The 14,623-nt window shown below is 46.4% G+C and overlaps 1 protein-coding gene across 3 annotated transcripts in view; it reads right to left on the bottom strand.

Annotated features, from left to right (window-relative positions):
* zeb2b (zinc finger E-box binding homeobox 2b) overlaps positions 1 to 14,397 on the bottom strand; it is a 98,784-nt gene extending 84,387 nt beyond the window's left edge. For 2 of the 3 annotated variants that reach the window (XM_063467786.1, XM_063467788.1), the window contains exons 1-2: positions 14,303 to 14,397; positions 12,724 to 12,864 (exon numbers count right to left, since the gene is read on the bottom strand). In XM_063467786.1, the coding sequence (XP_063323856.1) occupies positions 12,724 to 12,796 (73 nt within the window). In that variant the 5' untranslated portion in view covers positions 12,797 to 12,864; positions 14,303 to 14,397. Of the gene's footprint in view, positions 1 to 12,723; positions 12,865 to 14,087; positions 14,191 to 14,302 lie in introns of those variants that run through there. The other variant, XM_063467787.1, reaches the window with a different exon arrangement.
* Positions 14,398 to 14,623: the final 226 nt, after the last annotated feature.

Here is a 14,623-nt window from a genome sequence, read left to right as displayed (position 1 = left end):
AGCACAGATGGGGTGCGACCGAAATGGACTCATAATCTTTATGCGCTCGTGAAAATATCATTGGGTTCGATGACGGCGCTTTCGACTGCGTTTACGGCCCCTTGTTCTCGGAAACTTTGATTTTAATGTCCGAGTCACTTGAGGCGAAAATAAATAAATAAAGCAAACGCGCCACGTTGCGGTGGAAATCCTTAAAATGTTTGTGTAAGCTTGGAGGTGCGACTTTTTTACTCTGAGCCACAAAGGTCAAATTTAGGTGTTTCCTCTGGCCTGTTGCAGGTGTTTCTGGTGTGAGTTGCACAGTTTTGGAGTGATTAATTTGAGTAAAATGGCGCTAAAAGGACCTCATGAAGGACCTTTGCAAGGAAAAGGTCACTGGTTTGATTCCAGCAGGAGACACTAATCCTTTCAAGGTTGTGTCAGAAGCCGAATCAAAGAGTAGGAAGCAGCTGAAAGTAGCTTTTCATGACCAGGTTATTCAAAAAATCCACAAACATTGTGTGAGCAGTAGCTTTTAGCATGCAGGAACTATTTTCTGTCTGCTATCTACATCCGCCAGCCAAATTGAGAGGGAAGCCATTAATGAGTACGCCCTCTCATCAAAGGTAGATAAACACTTTTTCCTGTAGAGTGATGCAGGTGGCGAATGTAGACAGAAGACAGAGACCTGCTAGAGGAAAAATGTGATAAATTTATATATATATATTTGTATTTTAACTTGTAGATTTATTTATTTATGCACTCCATGCAAATTAAGCACCTTTCTTTAAAACGCCCAGCTTGCCAGGTTACATTTTTGGGAAATGATTTGCTATCAGGAGCGATCAGGATCTAGGATTTTTTTTGTACGTGCCCTTTAGGAAGCAGTTGTTTTCTCTCTTTAGCAGATTGCTGCTATAGCACAGGGAAAAAAAAAAACCTCCCAGAATCCTCTTGTGTTCTGCCCCCCTTCCACCCACCCTCCGCCACCCCCAGCAACACTCATTCTCTAATCCCACTGAGCACTGCTTTCAGTTTGCCCAAAGACCATGCAGGGTAACTCCAACGGACCAGACACACACACACACACACACACACACACACACACACACACACACACACACACTCGTTCCCTCTGTGTGACACACACACATACACTTGTTCCCTATCTCTCTCACAGTCACCGTCAGTCTCGCTGTTTGCAAAAAGCATTTGGTGTTATTTTAAAGATTTATGGGATTCGCAGGAAGTTTGAGATGTATATAAGGAGCATGCCACTGCTTCCGTACAACTACAGGCCCGAGATTGACAGTTTGATTTGAATACAACTTCCTTTTATGATTTTCGATGAATACCCTGCGTGACACTCCTCTACGAGCAAACCCGCAGTTCTTTCTCTTTTTTGAGGGATCTATCTTAAAGGAAGAAGCTCCTCTTTGAATATTAGTGGCGATTGGCTGGAGGTAAACAGAGCATTAAATCCTGCAAAACTGTGGCAAGGCCAATATGGGGACGGGGGGGTAAGGGGGGGGACGACAATGGCTTGGCCCCGGCATCTCCGAGGCCTTTGTTCTCGGCTTAACAAAACTCTGCCGTCACACCGTTTTACCTCAATGCTGCCCTGTCGCAACAGCCCATCAGCCCATCGGAGGCACATGCAAAGCCGAGGACAGGGAGGCAGGGAATGGGGATGAGAGAAAGGGAGAAAATATGAGGGGTAGGCTGGGGGGGAGGGGGGAGATTAAGATAGAAGGTGGGAGAAAAGGAGAAAGTGGCGAGGAAGGAGCAAAGATGACGCAAGTAGATGAAGATAAAGAGGGAGAAGGTGTGACGGGGTAACGCAAGAGTGAAGAAGGAGCGTCAAAAATCCTCAGAGGCCATTAAAGGGGCAAGAAAAAAAACAACAAAAAAAGAGAAGAAGAGCACTCACCTCTCTCGCTTAATAAGAATATATAGCAGCTGTGAGGAGGGAGGCGAGGGGGGGTTTGAGCTTCGTATGACGTGGCTACGACAGAACTGGAGCAAATGCGAAGAGTCGCTAAAAGTTTCATCACTAAAAGTCCCTCTGCGGGCCGCAGCGAGGATCAGGAGGAGAGGAAAACATGCGCACCTGCCCGCCAGTGAGCATGCACACATGGGTGGCGTATAAATACGTGTCCAAAAATATGCAAATATGGATGCATGTTTGTGGCCCCTCTTTAAGAAGATGGCCACCACCCCTTTAAAAATATGCTAAATAAAAACTCCTTTGACTTCCTTTTTCTCCCAGCTGGTAATTAAAATTCATACTTTCCTTAAAATTTATGTTTTTCGCTACGTCGTGGCTCCGAGCTGGTGGGAAAACTGCTCGTGTCAGTGGTTCCAAGCAAGAAGAAATGTGGCAATCTGGCCCAGTAAATATCCAAACTGTTAGCTATATTCTCGCTAATAAGATTTGATTCCGAGCTGACTTATTAGCACTTAACCCCAAAGCTTGACCTCCCGATCACCATCTTGGATGTAGTTCAGGTCTCTCCTTGTGTGCTGTGATTTGCCTGCTTCTTTCCTCCCTCCCTTCCTTCGTTTTCTCCTCCACTGTCAGGTTCTGGCCTGCCAATTTCCACTTGAAGCTTGACTGGGCCTGATTTGATGCAAACTACCTTGGGGTGAGCTAGGGGAGAGAGAGGGCGGCAGTGGTGGCGGTGGCAGCAGCGGGGAGGACTGAAACTGATGAACAGTTATGTCAAGTCAATTTTGCACCGTTGGGAAAAGGTAACCTCTCCGTCGCGGAGGAGAAAAAGGTAACAGGAAAAAAAGCAGAAAAGGGGGGCAAAAGAAAAAAAAGACAAGTGGAGTAAAGGCTGCAAGCTGTGGAGGGGGGGTAGGTAGGGTGGCAGAGGGGCGTGTAATCGCACCGGGGTGCACCCAACCCACCCTTCGCTACCTCACCTCGCCTCCCTCTGCTTACCGCCGCTAACTGAAACGCTAACTGTCAGCGCGAGTACTAATTGCAGATGTGCCAGTCTGCCATCATAATAAAATCAGAGGCAGGGCGGACATTAAGCATGGCTGGCTCATTTGTGAGACCGCTGAAAAGGTAGCATAAATGAATATTTCATTACCTTAATTACTAAGGAATACTCCTTTCCGCCAGTCGTGGAATGAGTGTTGCTGTAACTAATTATGAAAAGTAATAACATTAGGGATACTGTGATTGCCAGTTTATAAGGCGGCGTCTGCTTGCTGTTGAGGTATAAACCATGTTGGGTAACATACGGCGAGGAGCGGAAGGAAGGAAGGAAGCGAGGGCGAACCCGTACATCTGCAAAAAAAAAAAAAGCGGAAGCAAAAAAAAAAAGAAAGTGGGGTTTGTGGGGATGAATGGAGCACTGATTATTTACCCCAGGATGCTTGAGATTGCCAAGTGGAGGTTTTAACAGGTATGAAGGAGCTGGTGAGGTTGTGAAACCGGCTCGGTGCGTAAATGACAGCTTTCTGGCAGCGCAGGAAGCCCTTTAGTGTGCTGTTTTCTATAAATACAAACATGGAAATATGAAAGGACACATGCAATACCTGGACCGCCGAGTGCAATTTGACTAATCCTTTACCACGCAGCCCTCGAGTACCTGCACGGCTACAAAGGCCACAAGCTGCACATTTGCATCGCTTCATCATCCCACACGTCTTTGAAGTCGGCTCGATACCTCTGTCCGTTATTCACCTCTGCGGCCTGTGGGCACGCCCCCCCCCATGCCCGACTGTAATGTATGACCACAGATAAGGTCGTGAGGGGGTGTGTGAGAAAAAAGGCAGAGTACAAGGTCTGCTTTGATGGCCATGCTAATTCCAATACCCCTAAGTAGTAAGAATAACAAAGTGGTGGAGAATTTATCTCAGGAATGCCGGAGCAAGACGGCCAGGCGATAAGGAAGTAGCTTCCCTTGGGTGGGGGAGAAGTAATTAGAGACGGCTGACTGATTAGATGACTGACTGGGATGGATGGAAGTAGAGGTAAGGGGAAATGGACTGGTTGGGCGACACAAAAGGGGGGCGAGGAGCAAAAAGGAGAGTTAGATTCCCTCTGGTTGTTCATGTTTACGGTTTAGGCACCGAACTAATGACTTGATAGTGCAACACAAGTCTAACCTAAAGGTTTACCAACCAAAAATGAGAAGGAAAAACACAGAAGAGAAGAGGTGAACCCTTGACTTGATAGCTACCCCCTACGGAATTCGTAAGATTTCTGAAAACCCCAAAGAATAAACCCTCAGCGATGTACAAAAACATCCCCAGGCTATCAAGCCATAAAATGTTGGCTCAACCAAAGACCAGGCTGTGTCTTAGACTGAGTCACAAGGCCAAGTATGAGCTCGAGTCTTCATATCGGACCAGATCTAAGTTGTCTCCCGCAAGGTTTCTAGGTCAGGAAATACCCTTTCGTCCCAACAATCCAGCGTGAATAGCATGCCATAGCCAAAAGGTCTCATCGGATTTCTCAAGGCCTCAAAAGCAAGCAGCAGCTACAACCACACAAACCTTGGGTTTATCACCTCATCATGACTTCTAAAGGTCGATAATAATTCAGCCTCAGAGCTTTTTCCAATCCAAAACCAGAATCGTGCTCTGACTCCCGAAAACCAAAACTGCAACCACAACCACAAAAAGCTCGACCCTGTCAAACCTAAGCCTCCAGCTCCAAAAATCCTTAATTTACCGTCATGTATTTTACACTCGAACCCACGAACTCTTTGCCAGACCACCTTGCCGAAAAACCTTGACCTGCGCTCTTGCCAGAAAAAGCATTTCTCTGTTGCAGACCCCCCCATCCTGTTCTTCCTGCGTGTCAGAAAGGCTGAGGACAGGCCTGTCGGTGTGATTATCCCCCCTCTACCTGAGGAGGTGTTTGTTTGACATTCGTGTTTGACAGCGACGGGACACGAGGCATTCAGGGGAGGGGGCTCCCTCTCCAGTCAGAACCCATTAACACGTGGATTCACCTCTCAGAGTCCACTGCCTGCACCACAGATGACATTTAAAGGGGGGGGGTTGCTCCCTGTCCGTGTTCCAGCTCTCCTTTGTGCCAAAAGGTTAAACGTACGTCTGAATAACAAGGAGGTCGGGGCAATTTCTGACCATCTCCCTCTTTGCGCTGCAACCTCCGGTTAAGAAGGTGCTTGATCAACAGCGAGATGAAAGTGAGTGAAATTTGTGCAACCGCAAAATGACCTAATTTTGTCCTAATCTCACTTGGCAATCTGGTGCAATTAAATTGAGATAACACATCTGAATTTACTTCCACGCAAGACGGGATTGGAGCTGGGAGGGGGGGAGACCGGAGCACAAAGAGAAGCGGACAGCAAGTCCTCGTTAGAAGGAAAGTAAAAAGAGGAAAAGGTAACAAGAGGGGCGCACTTAGGTGGCAGAGAAGCGGGACACCTTCTGAATAATGAACTATGGTAAGAAAGCGAGCCCCCTGATCAAATAGCATGTTCTATTATCCAGAATTAAAGGTGGGATGGAAGCACAAAGGCGAACGTGGAAAAAGGGACCTAGATTTCCAGATGTCACCGTGCCTTAATCTGCCGATCTGTTATTGATTGTTCCACGCGGCCGTGACCTTGCCAGAAGAGCTCTTCCACCCAACAATCAAACATACATCAAAGAGTGTGTGTGTGTGTTTCCTACTAAATGTGTGTGTGTGTGTGTGTGTGTGAGAGTGTGTGCACATGTGGCAGCGAGCAGGCGCTTGCAGATCAGCAGCGCCGACATCAGAGCAGAAAAACTGGAGGCTCCTTTCAACACTTGTTTGCACAAAGGTGTCATCTCTGAAGCAGCTGCCGCCAAATAAAAAAAACGGGGAGAGAAGAAGAAGAAATGGGGAAAAAATTATTTTAATAGATTATTTCATGAAGCCGTGCCCTGCTTTACGCTTGACAGCAGCAGCGATAAGTCACGCACGCGTGCTAGCACACGAGCTCAAAGCAGCTGTGAGGTGTTTGCTCTTTTGATTAAATCTATATTTGATTCTTTGTTGCTCTATTAAGACTCAATCTTGTTTGTTAAAAGTGCTTCATAATCGGAGCTGATGCCTCGCCTCCCCCCATTATGATCGATATTTGTGGTGTGTGTGTGTGGGGGGGGGGGGGGGACTCTGAGCCGCAGTAGTCGTGATGAATGTGCAGAGAAACGGGACATTTTAGAAGAGTTGCCGTGCACGCAGACGCCGCTGTTATAAAAAAAGAAGTCAGTGTTTTTGAAGTTGTCTCTCCTTTCTTTCTTTCTCTTCGTCTTCTTTTTTTTCTGTTTTTTGCCTACCCTCGCATCCCCCCCTCCTTCCCGTTTAATTATGAAATCTGAACGTTAGTTTACACCTGCTCAGCAACCTGTCGCCTGTCGCGCCCAGACTCCCTCGCAAATGGGAAAAAAGTCGTGGAAAGAATGTCAAAAAGCATTTTTTTTTAAAAAGAAAAAACAGAAAAATCACAGGCGTAGAAAACGCAACGACTGAATAAGTGCAAACAGCAGGAACGAGATGGAACGGATGGGCCAAATAAAGACTTTGCATTTTCACTTGAGAAAGACTCAAATGAGGCATGATATTTTTTTCTTTTAAAGGGAAAAAAATGAGAAAATGCATGTTTTTTTCCTCCCTCCTCCTCCTCCTACCATCTTTCCTACGCGATGCATAAAACATGCCTGGGCTTAGGGTAAAGAGTGTAAATGAAAAGTCCAAATGCATGCAATTATTTGCCGGACCAGTGAAGTTTCAATTTCTGTGTTTGCTTTTTTTTTTGTCCCCCCCAAAAAATGAGAGAGAAAAAACAAGAGGTGGAAGAAAACAAGCACGGAGGCATGAAATAAAGTCAGGGAAGCAGGAGAAAGACATCTGAGTGCAACTTTTAGAGCGAGGAGGAGGAGGAGGGTGGAGGGGGAGTTGATAGGAGCTGTCAAATTCAGGGATGGTGGTGGGGAATAAAAAAAAATAAATAAGGAAGGAGGGGACAACCCGGCTGCCACAAACACCTTGAAGTCTGTCACCTTTGCTCCATCTTTACTGCTGCTGCCGCCGCCTTTACACCACCACGAACTGCCAGAGTCCGAGCAAACCGAGCTCGACCCTTACCGGCGGTTCAGGGAACAGATACAGTAAAAAGTTTTTTTTTAAAGAGTTGCTTTTCTTTGGTCTGATGTGTCATTGCAAGCGGGTTTAAAAGCATGAAGGCAAGTCAGAGAGGGGCAGAGTTGGCTCACTATTGGCTGATTCATGCCTCGGTGTTAGTCAGGCAACGGATCCCGGCCACCGCTCTCGCTCGCTTTCATCGTTCTTGGCAGTTGCTTCATGTTTGTGTGAGTGTGCATCAGCCCAAATACATTCTGCATGAAAAAAAAATATATATATATATATGTGAGTCGAATTTTTTTCAAAATTATGGGAATTTTTTTTAACCAAACCCAGAAAACAAGAGAGGAGGAGGAGGAGGCGGCAGGGATGGTCACAGCGCTCTCATGCAAAGCGTTAACCCCTCCACCCCTGTTTTCTCCAAAGCACGGGTTAATATCATGGCTGCCTGGTAAGGCATTATCCAGAACCTCTCCGAACAAAAGGCCCCTTTTGCAAACAGACTCTTATTCCTCTCTCTCTCTCACCCCCCCATCCACCACCAACAAGCCCCAGTGTCCAAAGGTGTTTGCTGAAGTAAATCTGCCTAAATCCTGCGCAGCTTGGGCCAGTAGGGAGGGAGGGAAGGTGTACCGGTAATCCTTCTTCTTAACCGAAAGAGGAAAGAAAAAAAATAAAGAGAGGAAAGTTGTGGGTGAGGAAGGGATGAAAGGAAAACTGAAATCCAGATCACATGATACCCCCACCTCTCCATCCATCCATCCAACACTTTGCAGCTCTGGCAATCCGACGATAACAGATAAATAATTAAAGACTGCGGCTACTATTTTATTTATTTATTTGAATTCACGTGCAAAGTTGCCGAGAAGTTGGTGCCAAACAGAGGAAGAAGAAGCAGAGGGAAAAAAAGCGCATCGTGCAGACACCTGCTCCCGACTCTTATCTCCTTCTTTGTGCACAATCCAATCGGTCGCAGCCAGGATCTTTTTCTTTTTTTTATACCTCTCTCTTCTTCTCCTCCTTCTTCTTAAGTGTGAGTGGCCACGAATAGTGTGGGCATCTCGTAACACTATCTGTCTGTCAGGAGGGGCCCGGGGACCCTTGCTTGGAGTAAGGGAGGCTATAAAAGGCTTGTAACCAGGGGACAACCAACAAACAACCACAAACACCCTAGTTATTTCTCTCCCACCACCCACCCACCCACCTCTAGTTTTCCCCCCTTTCCTCTTCTCCCTTTTTTCTCTCCTCTCTCTCTCTCTCTCGCCCCCCTTTTCATCGCAGGCCCTTTTTTTTTCTTCCTGATGCTGAATGCAAATGTGCGAGCCCTGCTGCTGGCGGCGAAAGGGGCTGAATTGTGATTAAGAGGGAGAAGAAGGAGGAGAAGAAGAAGGAGAAGAAGAAGAAGGAGAAGAGGAGCTCCTTTTCTTTGTTCCCCCCCACCCCTCTCTACTCTCCTCTCCCTCCCTCCTCCTCCCCCCGGGGGGATGTTTACCAGGAGAGACGCGGCGGATCAGATATGAAAGGCATTCAGGTCAGCATTGATGTGAGCGAAAGTGAAATCGTACCTAAGGCATTCCAAAGACCCGCGGTGTCAGGGGGTCCGGGCTCGCCGTGCCTCTGTGAGTGTGTGTTCTCTGGCCGCCAGGCGGAAAAAATATCTTCACACAAGTAGGCAGGGCGGTCGAGGAGGAAGGAGGAAGAAGAGGAGGAAGGAGTTTTTTTGTTTTTTTTAAGAAAAGAAGTGTCAAAAAAATGCCTTTTTTTCCCTGGTGTGTGTGTGGTGTGTGTGTGTGTGTGTGTGTGTGTGTGTGTGGGGGGGGGGGGGGGGGGGGGGGGGGATATAATACTAAAAATTAAAAGAAGGTGGAGGAGGGGATTGATGAAAGTTTGCTGTCCGGCGTTTAGGATGAAGGTGAGATGATCATTAGCTTCTACCTCTCCTCCTTTTTTTAAAATATGTGTGTGTGTGTGCGTGTGTGTGTGTGTGGTGGGGGGGGGGGGGGGGGGTGTACAGCCACAAGCCATGCTATTTGCTTTTATCTGCCTTATCAAAGCATGAAAAAAAAGAGGAAAAAGTCGAAGAAAAAAAAACGTGCATGTGCTGCAGCCCGAGCAACATTCCTGATTTAATTCCTGGTGGAAAGCACACACTAAGAGGAACAGACATCACACCGCGTCTCCGAAATAAATCCCAGTCACAGGAATTTTATAAGGAATAAAAAGTCCCTCCTTTTCTATTTTCCTTTGAATATATTTTTGTTTATGTTTTTGCTTTTCCTCTCTCCACAGCAATCTCATTCACAGATATATTTAGCTCCGTGCAGGAGGAATATCGGGCCTCTCGATGCCGAAGCAGTGACAGGCAGGAGGCTCGGAGGAGTCGTCCCTGCCTGATGTCATCAATTCACTTAAAGAAAATAACGCACAGCTGAACTCTTTCTCTCTGTCCTTTCTTTCTTTCTTCTTCTGCTCTGTCTGCTGGTGCACAACAATCGCCAGCCCGTATGGGAATGGCAGCAGTGAATGGCGTGCCGTGGACACCCCCAGCCCCCCCCTTCGTTCGCCACTATTGACGGTATAAACATGTAAATGAAACACATTACCGCTGACAATCAATTGTCCGCGAGCGCCCCGCCAAACCTCCTCCTCCTCCTCACCCCCAACCCCTTCATTCTCTTTTTGCTTAGTCGCTCTCACCCCCCTAAATTTTTGACTGCAGATGCTCCAAACACAACTTTAAAAAAACAAGCAGAATAGAAGAAGAATAAAAAGATGGTTTCTTCCTCCATTTTACTCATAAATATGTGACAACATTCGCACAACTGAGGAGAAAGAGTCAGCAATAGATAGAGAGCAGGCTGCCTGCTTCGGATTATGTAATCGGAGTTTTTTGGAGGGCGAAGAATCACCGAAAAAGAAAAAAAGAAAAGGAAAAAAGAAAGCAGGACGGGAAGAGCACCTGCAACATGTGTGTTTCCTCCTTCCTCCTCTGCTCGTGCAGGGAGTCCAAACTGCAAAAACACAGCCGAGCTTTTCGTGGTTTCTTTTTTTGTTTTTGATGCTGGTTGAGTAATAAGAAAATAAGGACAGGTGTGTGTATGTTTGTGTGTGTGTGTGTCCGTGTGTGTGTGTGTGCGTGTGTGTGCTGTCACAGCTGGATGTGACAAGCAACACCTGGCGAAGGCCAAACTCTCAAACGCTTCACGCTGCTGAGATCGAGTTTCACAGCAGGAAGAAGAGACCCTCTCTCTCTCTTCTCCCTCTCTCTGCGGTGGTTCTAACAGTCGTGTGAGAATAAAAAAATGTCATTTCTGCGCTTTTTCATAAAAAATATTTTCCTCGGAAATCGGCAAGAGAGGTGGGGGGTTTTTTGGGAGAGGGATAAGTGGCGAACTGCGCTGTTAAATACCACATGACGTGAGAGCGAGCGCAGCAACTCCAACCCTGAAGGCCAACAGTCATCTGGAGGAGAATGTCAAAGAGGGGCTCCAAGAAAGCTCTCCACCGAGGAGGAGGAGGAGGAGGAGGAGGAAGGGGTGTGTGTGTGTTATTTCTATTTTTAAAAAAATAGTAAAAAAAAGCCATAACAAAACAGGTGGCACACAAATTAGAATTAGCACATCGCCGCCTCAGAGACACCAGCTCTAAATCAACGTATATCGCATTTGTGTACATTCATCTGATTTGCCAGTTAGTGCGCCTAACTCGACATCCATCTGCTGGAATATTTAGCATTCCTCCTTCTTCTTCTTCTTCATTTTTAAATCTGTGTTTTGTTTTTAAGTGTGGCAGCCAGGCCGTAAACACGCCGCCATCCCCTCCGAGCGACCCGAGCCCGGGCAGGAAGAGGACACAGAGAGGAGAGAGTGGCCAAGCCTCAATAAGCCTCTGAATTCCCAGAGGAGGGGGGGTGGGGGGTGTGTGAGGGGTTGAGGAGTGAGGAGGAAGAAGGGAAGAGTAGGGGGGGGGGTGTCATCAGAGAGAGCTTGTTTGACTTTTTTTTTTTTTTTTTTAATAAATGTACTTTCTTTTAAAATGAGGAAAGAAGAAGAAGAAGACGGGAATACGCTGCATGCTTTTCCTACAACGGATAAAAATAATCTCCCTGCAGCCGTGCCAGAGTTCCGTCAGGTTTAAGGGTGTGAAAATGATATTTGTACTCCTATTATTATTATTATTATTATTTTTATTTCCTTTTTAACCAAAACAGGTGGCCAAGGCTAAAATGCACACACACACACACACCATCACATCTCTTCCGTCCTCGTTATTCCATCTTGCCGCAGATCCAGAACGTGAGAGATCTCCTGCACTGTTGTGAGGCTCTTTAAGCGTGGAACAAAATGCTTGTCTGCCATCGATTGCGCGGGATCAATAAGTGAAATCTGATCTAGATAAATAACCTGTGGGGGCACAGTTTTCTCTCTCTCTCTGTCTTTCCTTTCTTTTAAAATTAAAAACTGCAAATAAAAACCTGCTGAATCACACACACCTCCACACACACACACACACACACACACACACACACACACACTCTCTCTCTCTCTCTGAGCCTGTATGGAATAATCAGGAATAACGGGGGCCAGGAAATGTCAGTGCAGATTTGCCTCTTGTGGGGAAAAGTGTGGTGCAGTCAAATGGAGGAAGAAAAGCAACAAATCTCCACCTCCAGCGCTCCCCAGTCCAGACCCAATTAATGTCCAGCATTTATCGGACATGTCACCCTATTTATACAAGCCTCTCGTGCTGCCTTCACTTACTGATAGGAAAATAAAGTTGTTGTTGTTTTTTTAATCGTTTAAAAAAAATTCAAAAAAGGAAAAAAGTGAACCAGAGAAGCCAAGTGCCACCTCCTGTGAGATATGTCCCGGAAAAGCAGCGACAGTGAGGCGTTCAAAGACTTTGAAAAATACTAATGAAAAAGAAAGAATATAAAGGCCCATTAGCGTGGATTTATTATAGAAATAGAGGGGGAAAGTGTGTGTGTTTTTGTGTGTGGTGGTCACGGAGTGCCAGCGCGTGGATTAAAAACTCAAAGTCACAAGACTGGACTTTTTTTCCTCCACAGCCAGTGACCGCTACACTCAGGCAGACACTCAGTCCTCCCCCATGGCGGATTTTTCTTGTCTTTTCTCTTTTTTTCCCCAAAGAGAAAGCAGCCGGCAACCGCCAAACTTTCCAACATCCACAAGTTTATTCTCACTATTTAACATTTTTGGACTTTTCTTTTTTTTTTTTTTTTTTACAACACAAGCCTCCTGACAATCTTCACCCCCTCCATCCTCCCCCTCGCTTCACCACAATTAAAAGCCGCTATTATTTCAAATTATAAATTACTAAAAAAAAAAAAAGGACGCATTTACGCACACTTTCTCTCCCGGGGTAACGCTCTCTTTACATCCACGCGTAAAAACTAAATAAACTAAATAGTCATAATAATTTATTTTTTTTAAGCCCGAATGAACGCGGACTCTCTCTCTCTCTCACACACACACACCCCTGAACCGCAGCGAGAAGCCTTGAAAGCGGGCTTACATCCAAAGATACCACCACCTCTACACTACACACACACACACAACCACCACCATCACTAACACCACAACAACAACAGCAGCAGCTTTGCGTCCCGTCATCTTTTCTCTTACCGTTTTTCCGTCTCGGGTTGGCTTGTTTTCGCCTCTTACACCTGGGGCCATCCGCCATGATCTCCTGCTTCATTGATAAGTGTGTGTGTGGGATCAGATGGCAGCTCGCATGGACTCGATTCCTTGATTTCAGCTTGAGATCTGAAAACACACACAGACACACACACACACCAGCACCAACAATGTGAGTTGGGGTTGGGGTGAAGGGAAGGAGGAGGTAGTGGTGGTGGTGAAGTAGTAGAAGGAGGAGGAGGAGGGGTGCGAGAGTGATCCACATCCACTTGCGCCCCGGACGAGAAGCTGAAAATGCGTGTTGGATCGGAGGGACAGATCGTTTCAAAGAGAGAGAGGAGAAAAGAAAAAATGGGAGAAAGAGGGGAAAGGAAGGAGAGGACAGGAGCGGTGAGGTGGAGGGGTGGAGGGTGGGGGGGAGAGATCCGTGTCCGTCTAATTTAGATTTTCAGCTGATCGGCTCAGAGAGCAGGGCTGAGGACGAGAAGCGGAATTCTTCTTATTTAAAATCAGAAAAGTTTCACAGCCCGCTCTCTACCTCCTCCTCCTCCTCTCCGATGTAAGCAAAATATAAAAAAAAATCCACTTCTTTTAATTAAACTTCAAAACAATCATTTTCTAGTTTTTTGCGCTTTTTTTTAGGGAGAACAAACTCACATTTCAGTCACTCTGTTCTTTTAAAAAACGGAGGGATTTCCCTGGGATTTAAAAGTCACGCAACTCCCGATAAACACTTGAGCAAAAATTGCTCTTTCAGGTTTAATAAAGTGAATCCAAACTCTGCTAATAAATAACAGATGGACAGAGTGGGGGGGTGGGGGGATAATTGTTCAAATGTGCCAAAAGAATAAGAAGAAGAAGAAAAAGGAGAGAGGAAAGAAAGCTTTAAGGCACAAATGGCGCATAAACATAAAAGAAGTAGAAGAAGCGATTAGAGCCAAATTGCGCGTTTCGCCTGCGAATCTATCAGCGCAAATCGCCGTTACTGGGAGAAGTGGGTATTGGAGTGGAGAGCTGCGTGAGCGAGGGAGTGGGAGAAATGGTTCAAATAAGATCCAGAACGAGAGGAAATAAATAAATGAAAAAAAAAATAAAGACACCCGTACGGAATCGCCTTTTTTTTCTCCGGGTCTCCGGGGCTGTGCGGCGACAGACGCCCGACAAAAAGCAGCTTCTCCCCGGCTGTCACAACCCCGCAGGACGCCTCTACAGGACACCGCGGAGGGAGACGGCGAGCAGAGCGCAGGAAGGCGTGTGTCTGCGTGTGTGTGTGTGGGAAAAATGTAAAAAGCGGATGTTTTTTTTTCCTTTAAAGAAAATTAAATAAATAATTTTTTTAAACCCAAGCGCACCTTTCTCCACCTGCGCAGGTAAGTCGAAGTTTCGGAGCTCCCAAACTCTGGCGCGAGCGCGTGGAAGTTGTAATATCCGACACAATTTGTCCGCGAGACAGCGAGCGACAGCGCGAGAGCGACAGAGAGAGAGAGAGAGGGAGAGAGAGCGCGAGAGAGGAGGAATATAAAAGAAAAAAAGAGTGGAAATGATAGAAAAGTAAGGATGCACATACCTGCTCGGCTCTGTTTTTTCTCTTTTGGGTTTTTCTTTTTGTTGTTTTGTTCTTTTTTTTTGCTTTTTTTTTTTTTTTTAAAGGAGGGTCCAGAGGCTTCTTTTTGCGGGGAAGAGGAGCTGCGAGGACGGGCTGATAGCGGGAGCTTGGCGGCGGTGAGCGGGTCCTGTTCCACCGGTGATGATAAAGCCTTAGAAATAAAAGCCTTAGAAATAGTTGGGAGGAGGGAGGGACCGCTATTCCTGCTAGGGCAGGTTTACAACTGATGTCTTACACCCACTCCAGGAAACAAACCTGGGTAGGGACTGACGTGTTACGCCT

This window comes from Pelmatolapia mariae, linkage group LG23 (assembly GCF_036321145.2).
Source record: "Pelmatolapia mariae isolate MD_Pm_ZW linkage group LG23, Pm_UMD_F_2, whole genome shotgun sequence".
Taxonomy (NCBI): domain Eukaryota; kingdom Metazoa; phylum Chordata; class Actinopteri; order Cichliformes; family Cichlidae; genus Pelmatolapia; species Pelmatolapia mariae.
The sequence above is the reverse complement of the archived record's forward strand: the minus strand, read 5'-3'. Positions and strand labels throughout refer to the sequence as shown.